This window comes from Carassius auratus, chromosome 20 (assembly GCF_003368295.1).
Source record: "Carassius auratus strain Wakin chromosome 20, ASM336829v1, whole genome shotgun sequence".
Classification (NCBI taxonomy): Eukaryota; Metazoa; Chordata; class Actinopteri; order Cypriniformes; family Cyprinidae; genus Carassius; species Carassius auratus.
This window is the reverse complement of record NC_039262.1, coordinates 11,434,825-11,451,531: the sequence shown is the minus strand read 5'-3', so window position 1 is coordinate 11,451,531 and position 16,707 is coordinate 11,434,825. Positions and strand designations below refer to the sequence as shown.

At 38.6% G+C, this 16,707-nt stretch overlaps 1 protein-coding gene across 1 annotated transcript in view; it reads right to left on the bottom strand.

Moving 5' to 3' along the window:
* Window positions 1-420: 420 nt before the first annotated feature.
* Window positions 421-16,707, bottom strand: part of btbd7 (BTB (POZ) domain containing 7) — a 28,065-nt gene continuing 11,778 nt past the window's right edge. The window contains 8 exon segments of the mRNA XM_026291044.1: window positions 421-5,824; window positions 6,470-6,877; window positions 7,821-7,999; window positions 8,523-8,712; window positions 9,042-9,185; window positions 10,961-11,121; window positions 12,644-12,719; window positions 14,194-14,402. Coding sequence (XP_026146829.1) covers window positions 5,168-5,824; window positions 6,470-6,877; window positions 7,821-7,999; window positions 8,523-8,712; window positions 9,042-9,185; window positions 10,961-11,121; window positions 12,644-12,719; window positions 14,194-14,402 — 2,024 coding nt within the window. The 3' untranslated portion in view covers window positions 421-5,167.

Below are 16,707 nucleotides of genomic sequence, written 5' to 3'. Positions count from 1 at the left end.
AAAACCTGTTTTTTTTTTTTTTTTTTAAGTAGTATCGGTATATGATTTCAGTCCCAATTTAAGGGTATGCTTAGGCATTTCATGAAGCCTGCAGCTAATAATACAGGCTCAGATCATATCCCCTACGGGCTTTCCACATTCTGTCTCTATTCCTTAAGTGGTTTAATGAATTACTTTCAAGCCTCTAGGCTTGTGATTTTGCATATGCATCGTTTCAGTTGGCTTTAAATTCAGTTGTTAATTTCATTGGGAACCAAATCATGATTTCTGCATGACTGTGTTTCTATGGAAATTGTGTGGTTAGTGAGACTGCCGTTTCCCTCTCCCATTTCCCACTAATGGCAAGGTGTAACTCACTGTTCATCTGGCAGCTTGAATTAATGAAATCAAACAAACAACAAAACACACACACACAAAATCATAACTCAAAACTATTTATTTCCAAGACATTAGTCACCTAATTGCAGAGTAAAGTTCATAACTACACCGGCCAAAGAAAAGAATAGAAAAATAGACACTTTCCACAACTCCACAAAAGAATGCATTTTTTTTCCCCGTTTCTTTTTATATATATACACATGTGCGTGTATATATGCAAATATATGCACACGCACACAGTCTCAAATAGATATTTGCATGTTTTATATATATTTATTTAAAAAATTTACATTTTAGATACAACAAAACAATTTTTCTGTGGCCTGTGATCGAAGGTACCAAAATTCTTGAAAAATATATTTTGAAGAAAACGGAGACAAATTAAAATGTATGCACACTAAGCGTTGGCTACAGTATTACAAAGAGACGGTTTAACAGAGGTTTGTAGAAAGGGCTTGCATAAGACAAAAAGGGGTGTGGAGGAAGCCCAGCCTCAGGCAGGGAAGGCACTGAATCGTCTCCGTAAGAGAGATAGCACAAGAGACAACCTGGAGATCTCGACTTCAAGTCTGCAAACACAACTTCCCTTGCCCCTCACACATCCAAAACACAAACCTTCAGTTCATATTCAGCCTTGCAGCACTTTGGAGATAAATAATCCAATGCCATGCAAATATACTAAAAGGATTAGGAATGAATGTTGAACTCTGCTGTGAATCTAGAACTAAATAAACAGACGTTCCAAATCAAAATAAATCAATAGAGACAACAGAGGGCGCCATTCCACAACAAACGTTACACACATCACAATCAAAAAATTTAGTGCAATGGGTACCTTCATCTGTTTTAGCTTTTACTCCTCGGTTTAAGTATAGTAGCCAAATTCAGTCCCACCCAAAACAAACCCATTATTCCTAAGCAATGAAAAATTTACGTCAAACCACATGCCCGTTGAGTTCTACAGGACAGACTAAACAACGATTCAAGCTCCTCGTCTGGGAGCTCAAATGCATTTCCAATTCATTCCCTAACAGTCTCTCAGGCAAGCAACCCACAAAACCCAAATGACCACAAATGGCATTTGTGATAGAAATGTATTAATTATGAGGTCAGTGTGCATCTCAAATACAAAATAATACCTTCAAACTGTGCATTGACTGTTGCAGCAATCAAAACCATCCGATTGGTGTTTTATAGCATGAAATAAATTACTTCTAAGCAGTTCAAAACGGCCTGAGTATAGCAGAGGCGAAGGCGATCTAAGGAGTTCTCCTAACCTCCCCCTTAAGTTTAAGGCATGGCTGGGGTCTATATGGGACTAGATCACTGGGATCGGCATTGACGTCAAGAAATAATGTTTTCCGCTGGTGGGAAAAACCTCTGAGTAGCAGCAGTAGGCCTAAATATCCATCCGTTAATTTTGGGTCATAGTTAAGCATTCAGTGCGATTCGCTAGAATGACATGACAGACCTCAGATCTCCTCTCGGCTGCCTCGAAGGGAAGTGCTGATGCCAATTACTCAATGCTTGGAGTTACAGGTAACGGGAAAATCAGAACTAACATGCAACTGTTACATAAAAACAGGAAATAAATAACTGAGGGAAAGAGAACATACCGAAAGGTCTTTGCTCGTCAGATGACCCAACACAAAATGCCATTGGTACAGAAGGCTGGACCCACAGCTCAAAAATACTGACTTACAATTAATTTAAAACGACTGCGCTTTAGACAAGAGCTTCCGACACAAAAGAACAACGTGTGAGCTGGTGGTAAAACAAGTCACGTGACGGTTGCATTGATTTGTTATCAAACGGTAAAATTTCAGTGAAACACCTGCTATGTGAAACAAATCTCTTTTTATTTTGAATAAATGTGGTTAGTAAATCGCTGCACTCGTCCTCTTTTTGCTGCAGAATGAGGTCAGGGAAGGTAGGCATAAGTAGGCTGCGATGCATTGCATTTTGAAAGAAACCGATACTGAAAGCTCATTCTCATGATCTATTATCAACAGTTTGCACCAGGGACTGAAGATCTTCATGTATCTGATAAGCCTGATGTAAAGAGAGCCGCAGAGCGATGCCCTTGACATTCAGAGGAGACGAACAGCCTCCTACCAATCTCAGTTTGATTCAACTCTCTGAGGAGATCACTTGCACCCCAGCTAGGGTCTACGCTGGATCTATTTTTGGATCTGACCCTCTGAAGCTTCGCGGGATGGCAAACTGGAGCTCTCCCACTCAGGGTTCACGACTCTTCCAGGCTTGACTCAGAGGTGGGCTGGAGTAGGAGTCCAGGAAGACCCGCTCGTCATATTGCAACTGCATCAGGCAGCTAACAACTCTGAACAACAACCAAGGGTAGATGAAGAATAACAACTGTGACAACTTTAGATCGGAGTTAATTATCATGCAGGATGGTGCTGTTCTCACATATCTCTTAACTGCGCTGTTAAGTTCTAATAAAACAGCAAGTGTAAAGAAAAGGTGGAAAAGAATGTGAGAAAGGGTTGAAAATCTGACTTCCAGCTGTTGGTTCTGGTTCCCCAATGATAAATGTTCAAAGTGAGGCTCAAAATGTCTGAATAAGTTGAAAAGAATATAAAGAAGGGAAATCGAATCGACTGAAATATGTTGAGAGAAGCTGATCAGAGGTAGAGTCTCTCTGGCACAGAAGACCTTATGAGATTTAAGATGGAGCACTGCGTTACCCAGAGTAAGGTCTTGAGTCTGGAACTACAGACACAGCAGTACTAAGCCTAATTTAACTCTTAAGTGCCTGGCGAGAGAACGATAATATCAATCCATTACAAATGCTCCTCCGATGGTCACGGTCACCAAAGAGTCTTGAGTAACAAACATGAAACTCAACTGGAAAGAAAGCTGGGAGATGAAATAAAATGCTTCCGAGATTCACCAAGCAGCACAAACATCCTCCCAAACTCATCTTTGGTCTAACTGTGGGTACTTAACAGTCAAAAATAAATCAAATCTGACCGGCCATCCGACTGAAACTCAAGCCTTTTACCAGCGTGGAAACTGTCTGAGCACTTTTTATCCGACGAAATGAAATGACATTCTTAGTATTTCTCCTAATGTTGTGCTTTCAACCAATAAAACGCTTCTCGTGCTCCAAAGAAAGAAGCACTTGAAGTGATTGTGGGATGGATACAGCGGAGGATCATTTCAGATATTCAACAGAGGTCCCATCCGGCCTAATACAACATCAGATTCTTATATAATAATATTTGAGGGCATGTGAGAATACAGTACCATCATCGCTTGTGGGGAAAGGCTATTGTTGATTATCTTAAAGGAAATAGTTCCCCCAAAATGTTAATTCCTTCATCATTCACTAACCCGGTTGTTTCAAATCTGTAAGATAAATGTTCTTTCTGCAGAACACAGTGAAAGTCAAAGGGGTCAAATGTTGATGTTGTTGTTCTTCTGAATATTTTCTTCTGTGTTCTACAGAGAGAAAAAAGTTACATTGGTTTGGAACCACACAACGACTAAATGAGGACACAATTTGCATTTCTGACTGAACTAGCCTGCATATTTGCTGTGTCAGTATTATCTGAGAAAAGGTTTTTATTGTAAGCAGAAGAAAGCTAAATTAATATTTAAAATGAAAAAGCGGCACTATTGCACAGTTATTTAAGAATACAGGTATTTCAGATGCTAAAAAACAAGCTTAAAATAAGTCACTTCATCTATAAGTAGGTTGTGCAGCAGTGTGTATGATATTGTTTCTTAAAGTGTTGTGTAGCAAATCAAAAGTAAATACTTGTGTCTAAATCCATGACACTTCCAAGAATTCTCTTTTTTTTTTTTTTTTGCAAAGCCTGTTCATGACATCATAATTGTTGGCCATCTGCTGACAGAACTAGCACAGGAAAGGGCTGCTGCCGTCCTACTGAACCAGAGGACTGAGGATGTGGCGTGAGGTTGGTTTGGTTGAGCGTCCTGTACGGTTCTGGAGAACGTGGCTGATAATGATCAACTCATATTTGCCGTCTCTCAGGAATGCCACCAACTCCAGTCTTGGAATGAGAATCTGAATACAAGAGGCGATGCCAAATTTTTGTTAGAGAGAACAGATCGTTTTTAAAAGTTAAAATATACTGGAATGAATCTGCAGATCGGAGTTGTGAAACACGCTAAAACAAAGCCCCATTCACATTTAATGGTGCATCTGTGCCATTGTTATGCCTGATAAGTTGCCTCATAGGAGACAGGGGATTTCATTGGTTTTCCCTTTCATGTTCCATCTCGGCTCTTAAATTGCACAGGCTAATGTAAAAGCCAGCGTATGCAGCAGATTACATGAGCTATTACTGCCACTCTGCCCTCAAAAGAAGAAGGAGTCCTTTGTCAAGGACTAGACAAAGTAATGAGTTTGCAACTTATTGCCTTCATATTTTTTTTCAGTTTACTCCTAAGAAACTAAATTTGTGCATATAGATGAATGTGTATTTCTCCAGTCATCATAGTCTGTTCAGAAAAATAAAAGTAAAAGAAATATACTGTGATGCTTCTACATTAATATCCATACATAAAATCTATTTTCAGGGTGCACACAACCAAACCAAGCTCTCCTCACTGGGTTTCAAACCGATCTAGATCTCCCTTTAGCCTTCAGGAAAGCAGCCACTGGCCCAGCTTATGGGCATTCATCACTTCAAGATACGGTCTTCCCTCAAAAGAACACAAAGTGCAGGACTGCTGGTGCCTCACCTGTTAGCTTACACTTAGCATTTAAATCAGTCCTCAGTCTCTCTTTAATCAGGGGTCAGAGAGCAGACTTCCTGTAGGGGTATTCGGGTTTGCTGGGCGACCTGCGGTCTCGAGCACCCAAGCCTCCCTCGTCCCCAGACCCAACGTTCGCCCCTAAGCCAAGCCCCATTGCTTCTGGAGCAGGCCGGCGGCCCGTGGGCCATTCCTCATACTGTTCTGTTGAGGGGCCAAGCCCACAGGTGAGGTCCGTCTCATTCATGGGCCATGACCTCTGCACGGCTTGTGCAACGCCCCCTTGCGAGACGATTGCCAAGTCTAGTCTCTGTGGAGGCTGTTCCAGCACATCCAGGCGGAGGGATTCTGAAGCCTCGGAGTAGGACGGAGGTGGCGCTCCACCACCTGCCTGACGGCTGTGGATATAGAGGTCCGGTCCGCTGTAGGGAGGCACGTGACGGCCTGGGAACTCGTAGAGATCTGGGAAGTCGGGCTGCGGGCCCTCAGGCTTAGGTTCGACTGCATGCCGCTTGCGGGAGGAGTGCGGGTGACGACTGGAGTAGCTGTGGGACATGGGAGGAGCTGTAGAAAGGTGAGGGTGGGCTTCGTGACTCTCCACCTCCATGGAGACCTCCGGAAGGCGCCGCTCCTTCAGGCTCAATGCTGAAACACCCATGGCGATGTCTGGCATGAACTCGTTGATAACAGGCTCCATGTTCTGTAAGAATAAATTAAAGGATGTACATTAGCAAAGCTCAAAATGGAAACCCATTTTTCAGACTGTACATTCTAATGCTGTAATGCCTAAATTCACTTGAGGCGTTTCAAAGGTCATCACCAAAGTTTTATATTTAGATTTTTTATAGTGATTTTTTTTTTTACATTTATAACACTATTGTATTATATAACCTTTGCATCAAATTGCATAAAAACTAGTTAATGTTAATGCAAGGGTGTTTCTAATGCAGTATCTATGGGAGGGATGGTAAATTTGACATCATTCTCTTTTCTGACAGCCGTTATCAGTCTCTCTCAATTTTTTTTTAAGTCATGAAAACACTATCGTGCTGTTTTTCTTAAGCTATGTGAGCAAATGGGAATGGCAAAATATTTTTGTGGTCCTCTTCCATTCACTACTCCTAAAGTTAACAAAGATAAAAGCACTCTTTCATTAGAAAATAAAATCCCACCTTTAATAGTTGAGTTTATTTACAGTAGAAACCTTGAACTATTAGTGAAAAAATAAAAACGAAAAATAATTGTTCATTAATTGTAATCAAGTCAAATCTTTTAAGATTGAGTTGTGATTTTAGGTCATTTCGTTCAGCCCTAATAATTAGAATAATATACTGATATAAATCACCATTTGCTTGTCAGGATGAAGATTTCTCCCCCCCTGTGCATTAGTGCAGTCTGGGGGCAGGGGCTTGGCTCCTGGTGGGTAGACTGGGCTGCCCATCTTGGAAGAGGGCTGCCTGTGAAGGAGTGCATGATTGCAGGGGTAGGAGAAAGATCTGGAGGGAGGTTGGGTGGGGACCCGAGGTCTCCAGCCCGTTTTATACTGCTGCTGGCTATGGCCTGGGGTGGTCGGGGGATGATAGGGTGGAGGAGGAGGGGGCAGAGGGGGGTGGAAGCCCACCAGAGCCTCCAGGTCAGTGAACATGCTCTCCACAGCTGGTGTACTGTTGACCCGGCAGCGACCTGACTGACGCAAGGCCAGGACGGGACTCTCATCTCCAAAACGCTCCTCGGGAAAGAATTTGTGCGGATTCTGAAACACAGCACATGTGACCATGAGGGTAATGTTTGTGCTAGACATGCTTCAACAATGAGACTTAATAGACCGTCTGGTATGCTGAAGAGGTTTCGACTCCTTCCAAGCTATCCAGCGTAGGTTCAATGGTCACTTAATGGTAAGAATAACGAGATATCAAGGCAATTCAAGAGCTCAGGGAACTTATGAAACCGAGAGCATAGTAACTGGAGAAATGTGCTAGTCAAAACAACATGGAGTGCAGTTGTTCACATCCAAAATTTGTCAGATTGCAAGAACACACTGCATTCTTAGTAAACTATAGTTAACAATATTGTAGAAGTCTTTTCATTTTTTATTTATTTGCATGTTAAGTGGGTTTTGACATGCAATAATTATAATAGAAATATGTATTTTTCTGCCTTCACAAGAACCAAATTAAAATGTAAAATTAGATTAATATCATATAATATATAAAATTATATAATGTACACACTCATTATATCAAATTAACGAGTTAATAGGTATTTTATTATCTATCAAATTAACAGATTAATAGGTATTTTTAAATGTAATAATATTTAACAATATTACTGTTTTTACTGTATTTTTTCAAATAAATGCAGCCTTGCTTAGGCATTAGAGACTAGACTTTTGTATGATATAAATATATATATATATATATATATATATATATATATATATATATATATATATATATATATATATATATATATATATATATAATACACACATATTTATACAGACTTTTGCAATGCATTGAAGATGTGTTCAAAGTCGGAATAAATTCTCCCTTTTTTATTTGAACAAAATCTTGCTTGCAATCACTGGAGAATAAACTGTATTCATCTGAGGCCGGGGTAATACAAACTGACATGAAAGTCACGGTAGCCATAGCAACACATGTCAGTTTCCACGCAAACAGGATGTCCTGGGTTACCTGTAGGAGTTCTGCAGCCCCATCAGGTAGAGCAAACTCTCGGAGCACACGGATCTGCAGCTCGTAGCTGACTGTGGCGCCCTCACCGCAGTTCAAAGCATACGCTCGCTGCACCTGGTCTGTGTGACGCAGCTCCTGCAGCCTACGGATCATTTCCTTCACCACTGCCAGCCTGGGCACTGAAAGACCGGGTGATAAAAGGAAAACAGATGACTTATTTAATGTGCAAATACACATGAAGAAGCTCATCAGTTAACAGCATTACACAGCAGATAAACAACATTAATACAAGATTGGCATATAAGACAAAAAAAAAGAAAAAAAGTGTTTTGGGGTGTTGAATTGTTTTATATAACACCCACAGGATCACAAAGCTTGCCAACATACAAGCCAATGTTCCCACTCACATAATATATATATATAAAAAAAAAACACTGAATTGCTTTCTTGCAAAAGAATAGCAAAATTAACTTGAGAAAACAACTTCTCATGGTTTGATTTATGGGATTCGGGGCTACATCTAGATTAGGGCATGATCTACTTGGCCTTTGTACTACATCGCAATCTCTCTAAAATGACTTGATAAATTGAGTCACCGTAATCATGTATAATCGAGTATTTTATACAGATATATAATGGCTAGTTCGGAATACTGGCTGAATGAATGCATCTTTACAAGGCATGAATGAGAGCTTAACCCACCTGGTATTTCATTAGCAACCACAGACGGTGGAGCTGTCTGGCTGCCAGCCATTTGCTGGTGGTTGATCATGTGACAACACTGGGGGACGGCATTGTTTACCATGTAGAGTGTGTCAGGTACATTGGACATACGAACCATGCGCAGCCTAACCAGGTCAGTCTGCTCAACCATCATCTCCTCCAAAACCGCCTGAAGAAAAACGCAAAGCTTAATGGAAGTCATATAATGAAATGAGCGTCTTTAATAACAGCACTAAGGTTATTCTATAAACCAACTGCCTTTTAGAAAAGATTTGATTCCCAGTTTACAATTACAGTCAATAATAATTAAATGCTATAAATTCATAAAATGTTATCTTGTATTATAAAAATTTTAAAGAAATTAGATTGATTGTGATACTTAAGAGGTGTATCATTTAATTGCATTTCTCTTTTAATCACCTCTTCTGCCTCCACTAGTTCATTGTTATGTTAAAGTTAACCAACCTGCTGTATGTGAGGTGAGGAAGTGTCTCCTACCTTGGCCTCCTCCACATAAGGAGAGAATAACCGTGGGCGGACATAAATGCCAGCACTCTTCTGCCGGAGCCAGGCGTTGGCTTTGCCTCCCTCCGCTGTGGGCAGCATGTCAGAGGGAGGGGTGCTGATTAGACCCCTCTTCATCTGTTAAAAGCAGAGGAAAAGCCTTTGCTGATACTTGAAGAGAGCGGTCAAGAAGAACGATGGAAAGATGATGGAATTTGCTGGAGCATTAGCACATTGGGTATCGGTTTTCTTACTCTCTAGCAAATTACATCCTGAGAATCAGTGTGTACCCATTCAAACATCAATCAATATCACCATTTTTGTCATTCTTATTCAGCATGCGCTGTACAGAAAAACAAAAGTAATGTTACCCATTTGGCTTGTGGCAGCATGACACATTTCTGTGCATTTTACAGACTATAGAGAAGTTTTGGGAAGGTTCTTTTGAAAATGTAGGTTACAAGTTACTCTATTTAAATTATAATGAGTAGTGTAACTATTTCAATGACTTAAATGACTAAGTAATGCAACTGATTACCTTTGATTACTTTGTAAATTTCTAATGAGTGTTTTCAACTGTTAATCATTTTCAAACATTTAGACTAGGCAGGGTTAACCTTACAGTAGCACTCAACACTGATTACAGTCAGACTTTCAAAGCTCTTCATCAATTGAATTAAGATTATAAAAACGTACATTTATAGCACACTACAAAAAATACAAATAAATAAATAAATCAGACTTTATCACCTCTTTTTACTTCGAGAACTTTCTAAGGTTAAACACTAATTTGAAAAATAAAGCATATACATAAACCCGAACAGACAATAAAACATTTTTTTTATGAATAAGCATGTGTCCTATACTCCTGAAATACTGGGGTCTTATTAAACTCTTAGAGGAGTCAATGCAGTTTGGGAAAGAAATCAATTAAATCTGTGTGTGTCTGTGTTAAAATATTCAGATGTTTTCATTAAAAAAAAAAAAAATCTCAGTTACATTTATTTTGTAATAAAATTAAATAACTGTAACCTGTAACTAGTACATGTACAAGACTGGGAAGTATGATCATTCACTGACATTCATAGCTGGTATGTAAGCATATTCACAGAATGATGCTACACAGTTTAGTTTAGATGTTTAAGTTCAAGTCAAGTTCAAGTTTGGTGGAAAACAAATTGACAAATATAGGATTAAATGCTTCTTTTCTATATTCTCTTTGAAAAAAAAGACATGAAGGAAACGGATCTTGGTGGTTTACACATGATCCTGACTTACATATTTTTATAAACAGTTTAAAAGAACACGATTAAAGAAACTACTGTTCAAATGTCTGCGGTCTGTAACAAAAACAAGCCTCTTACGCTCACCAAGTCTGCATTAATTTGACCAAAATACAGTAAAAACAGTAACACTGTGAAATATGAAAAACGCTTTGTTTTCTATTATAATATATTTTAAAATGTAATTTACTTCTGTAATGGCAACGCTGTATTTTCAGCAGCCATTGCTCCAGTATCAGTGTCACATGATCCTTCAGAAACCAGTATAATACTCAGATTTGAGTTTTATCATCAGTGCTGAAAATAGTCATGCTGCTCATGTGTGTTGATGCACTGAAATGTCAAAAGAACAGCATTTATTTAAAACACATTACACTATAAATGTTTTACTGTTTTACTCGTCCATTTAATGTATCCTTGCTGATTAAAATATTTAAAGATAAACTATTTCAAGTCTTACTGACCCAAAATATTTCAAAAGAACTGTAAACTTCAATTAAGTGAAGCTGCATGGAGCTAAAAAGCAATTCTGTGTGCTTAAAATCTAGTGTGACTGCCCTTCATGCTACGGTTTAAACTGTATAAACCAAAAGACATACACATTAGCAGAAGACACACAAACACACTCACAGTGTCAGAGAGGACCTCACTGTTGGTTGGTAATATGTGCTCAGTTCTGACGAAAGGCAGCAGTGGAGAGAGAATCTCTTTAAGCTCTTCCAGGTCCAGATCCCTTCTTTTCACGCCACGTTTATTCACACTATGTGCAGTACCACTTAACAGGTTAGGCTCTGGGGAACACACAGAAACACACAGTTTCAAACACACACAAGAATTTGCGCTGGAGGAAACGGTGGCCCAACTTTTCTAGCCCACGATATAGATTAGACAAAGATGGGTGGGAGGGTGTGTGCTTCCAGAGGATTAGTGGTATCGCCCAGCAGCTCCACGGACTGCAGCCGTGCCCTTGAGCCAGGAATTTAAGCCCCTCTGCTCGGAGGATGCTGCACTGCATCGGACCCTGAATTACTAGCTACACCTCAGACAGCAAATCAGTATTATGAACAAAAACTATTAATGGCAAAATGAAGGTGAATCTGTGCATTCCTGTTTCTCTTTAGAATGTGTTCTGGGAGAAAAGCAATCAGAGATTGTGGTTGTGATTTGGCACCAGCTATAAACGTTCAGAATAGTGTTAGTCTGGGTATATTTAATTCTGTTGGGTACACAGAGCAATTTCAGACCCAGGTCTGGAGCCGCCAGCCATATGCTATGCTTCTGTATTGCAGAGCACTTGGCCTGATTTCTCAGAGCTGAGCCAGTCAGAGTCATTACTAGACATTAGGAGGATTGGGGAATAAATCATTAGACTGGCATAGTTCAGACCACCGTCTATAGCAAGAGGTGGAAACAGGGACAAATTCAGAGGTGAAGACAAAAAGTTCAGCCCACAGAAAGGTGTGTGTGTGTCGAGGAGATGAAGGAATAGTTCAGGCAAAAATTAAAAGACTTGTAGACTTGTCCATTACAATTCAAGTTACAATACAAATCACAAGACAAACGGACCACAATTAAGATATTCATGTTATGATTTTTATTATTAATATTCCATCTATTTTGGAGTCTGGGAGACATGGCCATTATGCACTGTATGAAATAAGTTATGTAATGATTCTTGGAATAAAATAAACGGTTTAAAATTTTTTGTTTTTTTAAATGAATACTTTAATTCAGCAATGACGCATTCAATTGATCAAAAGTGACGGTAACATCGTAACGTCAGAAAAGATTTCTCTTTCAAATAAATGCTGTTCATTTGAACTTTCTAGAAGAAAGCTATCACTTATTCATAAAATAAGCAGCACAATTGTTTTCAAAATAGATTTTCTTGAGCAGCCAATTAGAATGATATTAGAATGATTTTTGAAGGCTTATGTGACAATGAAGACTGGAGTAATGGATGCTGAAAATTCAGTTCTGCCATCACAGGATTTTTTTTAAATAATTATATAATTGTAATAATTTCACAATATTACCGTTTTACTGTATTTTTCATCAAATAAAATGAAGCTGTGTTAAGCACGTCTTGTTTTTTAAAAAAAACATTAGAATGATCCTTTTGAAACCAAATGTTTTCACAGTAGTGTATGTTAGTGTTTCTAAATAGTTTTTTTTTTTTCTTGAGAAAAAAAAAATCAACATATACGTTTGGAACGACATGAGGTTGAGTAAACAAATAACAGACATTTCTTTTTTGGATGAACTATTCCTTTAATGTACATTTAGTAATATTTGAGTGTCTGCATGTGATACCTCTATCGGCCATCCTCTTGATGAGCTGGTGTTCGCCCCACTTCACAACATACTTGAGGATGTCCTGTTCACTGGCCTGTAAAGAGGGGAGAAGAACAGTACCAGTTTATCTTACTGACTTTAGTCAGTGCTGTAAGGCTGAAGAAGACTGCTGTATACAACAGAACAATATCGAAGGAAAAACAGGATATATAAAACCAGCAGGTCCTGCAGGTACGAGATAAAACCTGAGAAAAATGAATTTCCTACTATCTTATCTCTTAATGAGAATATTGCACAGCCAAAATCTCATTTCGTTCACCGTCAGAAGCTGATCCAGGTTTAATGGACATAGATGAACCCTCAAACAAAATAACATTTTTAATAGCAGGGTGGCCACACTTTCTTAAATGCTATTTTTTGGCCTTTTTGCCTTTTACAGAACAGCAGTAGAGTGCAGACCGGAAATTAGGGACGAGAGAGAGTGAATTGGATTTAGACATGACCAACAGCTCTTATATGTCTTGACCAAGTCCACATCACTTTAAAAAAATTATTCAAATGAATCATTCTGACCTATTTGTTTACTTACTGAAAATCAATGTCAATAAACAAACTTTACTCTACTCAAGCTCCAGACAAAGCTAATGAAATGAGCATAACAAAAAAAAGTATATTATTCATTAGATATTTCAAAGACTTTTAAGAATTTATTAATTTAACTAAGTCATTTTTAGGGTTTCCTTGACCATGCCAATGAATCAATCAGTTAATGTCACTTTTTTTAAAGCATGGTATAAAAACTACATTTTCTACTGTCAAAACAATGCTAGTCTTTATTAATATTTGTTTAAAAATTCTCAGTCACTTCAGGGATAAGATCATTTCAACAGGTTTGACCCAGACTAGATTTACAGAAGACCTGTAAACGCTGAACAGCTAGCACACAGGAGTGTGAGGGTGCTAACAGACTGCTGTGTGCCAGGCCAAATCCCAGATGGGGTTACAGCTCTAGTCTCTATATAAGCTCACAGAGGAGACTTAAGGGAGTCATCTGATACAGCTGCTGACTCATCTGTCTAAAAACAAAAGCAGGTGACCTTTAAGAGAAGGGAGCTCTGATCAACAGAGATCGATAAACAGACTGATACGGACACGCTGCTGTCTGAAATGGAAAGGCCTGAAGCACTGCAATGACTTGTGGACTGAAAAAAACACATTTCCCAATAGTGCAATGTGATTCAGTTACCCTGAATTACCCCTGTATGTTTCAAGAGGAGAAAATAAGCTTGACCTTGAAGTAACAGAACAAAAATCATGTGTAACAGACCTTACAAGTAGGTTGTTAGAAATACTGAGCTAGAAAATTAAGTTCAATCAGATTTTTTGCACATATATGAACATGTCCTATGTTAGCAAACCCCTTATTGTTCACATTTAGTTAACAAAATGTCATTTTTTGCCTATCTAGTAAAAGATGTCTCTGTATTTACAGTGTATTTAATTTACTAGCTAATCTTGCACTGGGAAATCCAAAGAGTACTCAAGGTGAATTGGTTGTAGGTCATCACCTGCAGGTAATCAGACTGAATAGCCACCAGCAGGTGCTCCTTGCTAAGCTCGTAGAGGACGTCGGAGGTCATGACCTGGCTGAACTCCTCGCACAGGAAGTGCATGGCCTGCCGATGAACCCATTTGGAGCCGTATGGCTGTGAGCTCCACTTCAGGATGGCCACCACCGAGTCCAGAGAGATGCTGTCTGCCACAATGTCTTCACAGCCTAAAACCAATAAACAATGACATCACATTTTATTTAGGCATAAACAGGGCTTGAGTTGCTCTTAAACACACAAATCTGTGTCCAAATGTGGTTAATCAAGATTTTAAAACAAAAGCGTGGGTGGTCCGGATGCTCTACCTCCATCTGCCCTCTATGCTGCTTTATCTATTTGTAAAATCATTTTCTCATCACCTTGACTGTAATATAACACTATAAATTTAAAAGCGTCCTAAAGCACACCAGGAATATATTCTACCACAATATATGCAGATATGCCTAAAATATTAATGAAAATGTATGCAGTTAAATGTCACTGTGGGAAAAGATGAATAATTTACCTAATTATTCACAACGAAAACATTGCTTTATGCGGTTTCAAACTGAGCCTTGAATTACTGATTTGATCTGTTTAGTCTCTTCTATTCAATTCTTTTGGTCTCCTTTTTCAGTCATCAAAGACCGAATGTCAAAAGAGAGGCATTCAGAGCAGTTTAATCAGTAAATGCCACCGTTTTTTCCCCCCTGTGCTTGATACAAAGACCCCTGGAGCAGTGGAGAATTTCATCCTCAAAGCAATCCAAGGCAAGTATCTCTAGAGAGCAAGCTTGGTTTTCCCTTTCTAACAGGCATTATGCGCAAAATTCAGTTTCAACAATAGTTTGCGTACAGAAATGCACACATGTATTGTATCACACATTAAACTGATCAAAACCGTAAAGACTATTTCTAAGCATATTAGAAAGCTTTCAGAAGGATCATGTGGCATTGAAGACTAATGGCTTCTGAAAAGCTTTGCTACTACAGGAATAAATTACATTTTAAAATATTTTAAAACAGAAAAAAGCTATTTTTAATTCTAATATTATTCCACAATATCACAGTTTATACTGAATTTTTTATCAAATAAATTTAGCTTTGGTGATGGAATATTAAAAAATATCACAGTGAACAATTTACATTATAATATGTGTTCTCACACGATCATATCTGGAGCTTTGTAATCATTATCCAGCTTTAAAGGTATGGAAAAAACAGCTCAGATATTCTGGTCTAATAATTAATTTAAAGCTTAACAGAAAGAAAGAAAATAACATGTTGATGGAATGAGGGTGAGTAAATGACACCATTTCAGTAAATTTGCGAAAAACTCCTTAAACTTGACTTTCATAAGATTGTTTTTCTATGCTATGGAAGTCAATGGGGACCAGCAACTATAGCAACTTCAACTTCTCCAGCACCTTCTCCAAAATATCTTCTTTTGAAGAAAGAATTTCAAGACACTCATACAGGTTTGGAACAACTTGAGGGTGAGAAAACGATGAGAGGGTTTAGATTTTGGGTGAACTATCCCTTTGCACAGACACACTGTGCTGATCAGTACCATTAAATATTCAACTAGAAGCAGTCTGCGTCAGAGCAGATGCCTCTCTCAAAACTCTGGAGACAGTATTACATTGTCGAATGACATATTTTCTAAGTAAATAGGCTGTTCTTCAAGACTCATATAAGGGTAACCTGGAAGATGTTAAGCATCTGAGAAAGTCAAATAAAGACAACAAGCATTCGTAGTTTCTCATGCAATAACCCTGTGTCCTGTCCAAAACCACAACTTGGACCTTTTGTCTTTTTAAAAAGCATTTCAAAATGTTTTTTTTTCTATACCCCAAAGACTCTGTACACAATTTAATGCATTCACCATGATCTCAAAATCAATAATCATTCACAATTGTGCGGTATTACGGAACAAAAGACATGACTGCCTGCAGCCTTGTGCCAAATCATAACCATACTGATATTCAGCACAAGTCTGATATTGCTTAAATAGCCTTCTATACTGCCTGTAAAGTGCTAAGGTGTACTGTTTAAGTCTGAGATCTAATGACAATGTCTATCCTTTTATGATGGGCACCGCACAGCCTGAGGATGACTGCTCACACGTCTCCAGCCTGGAGCACACAGAAGATTAAGAGTAGCACTGCATCTGTTTCACTGCATGACTTGAAACCATTTAGTATGCAGAAGCAAAGTAGTGCAGTGTTCCCTAATAAACCTGTCCCAGTTAATTATAATCTCTAGTTGCAGAGCCATAAACTTGTCATTTTCGAAAAACGGTATCATATTAGCCTCTAGGGAGTTTTTCGCCCAGCATCCAAAAATCTCATCATTCTTTATTGACTTTATAATCAATGTGTAGATTGTTCACGCTGGGCATGAATGCAGAGCTACAAATCAATGCGAGTTAATGAAAGTTAATGATTAGGTGCGAGTCGAATTCAAACCGTAAAAATGATTGCAGAACAGCAAG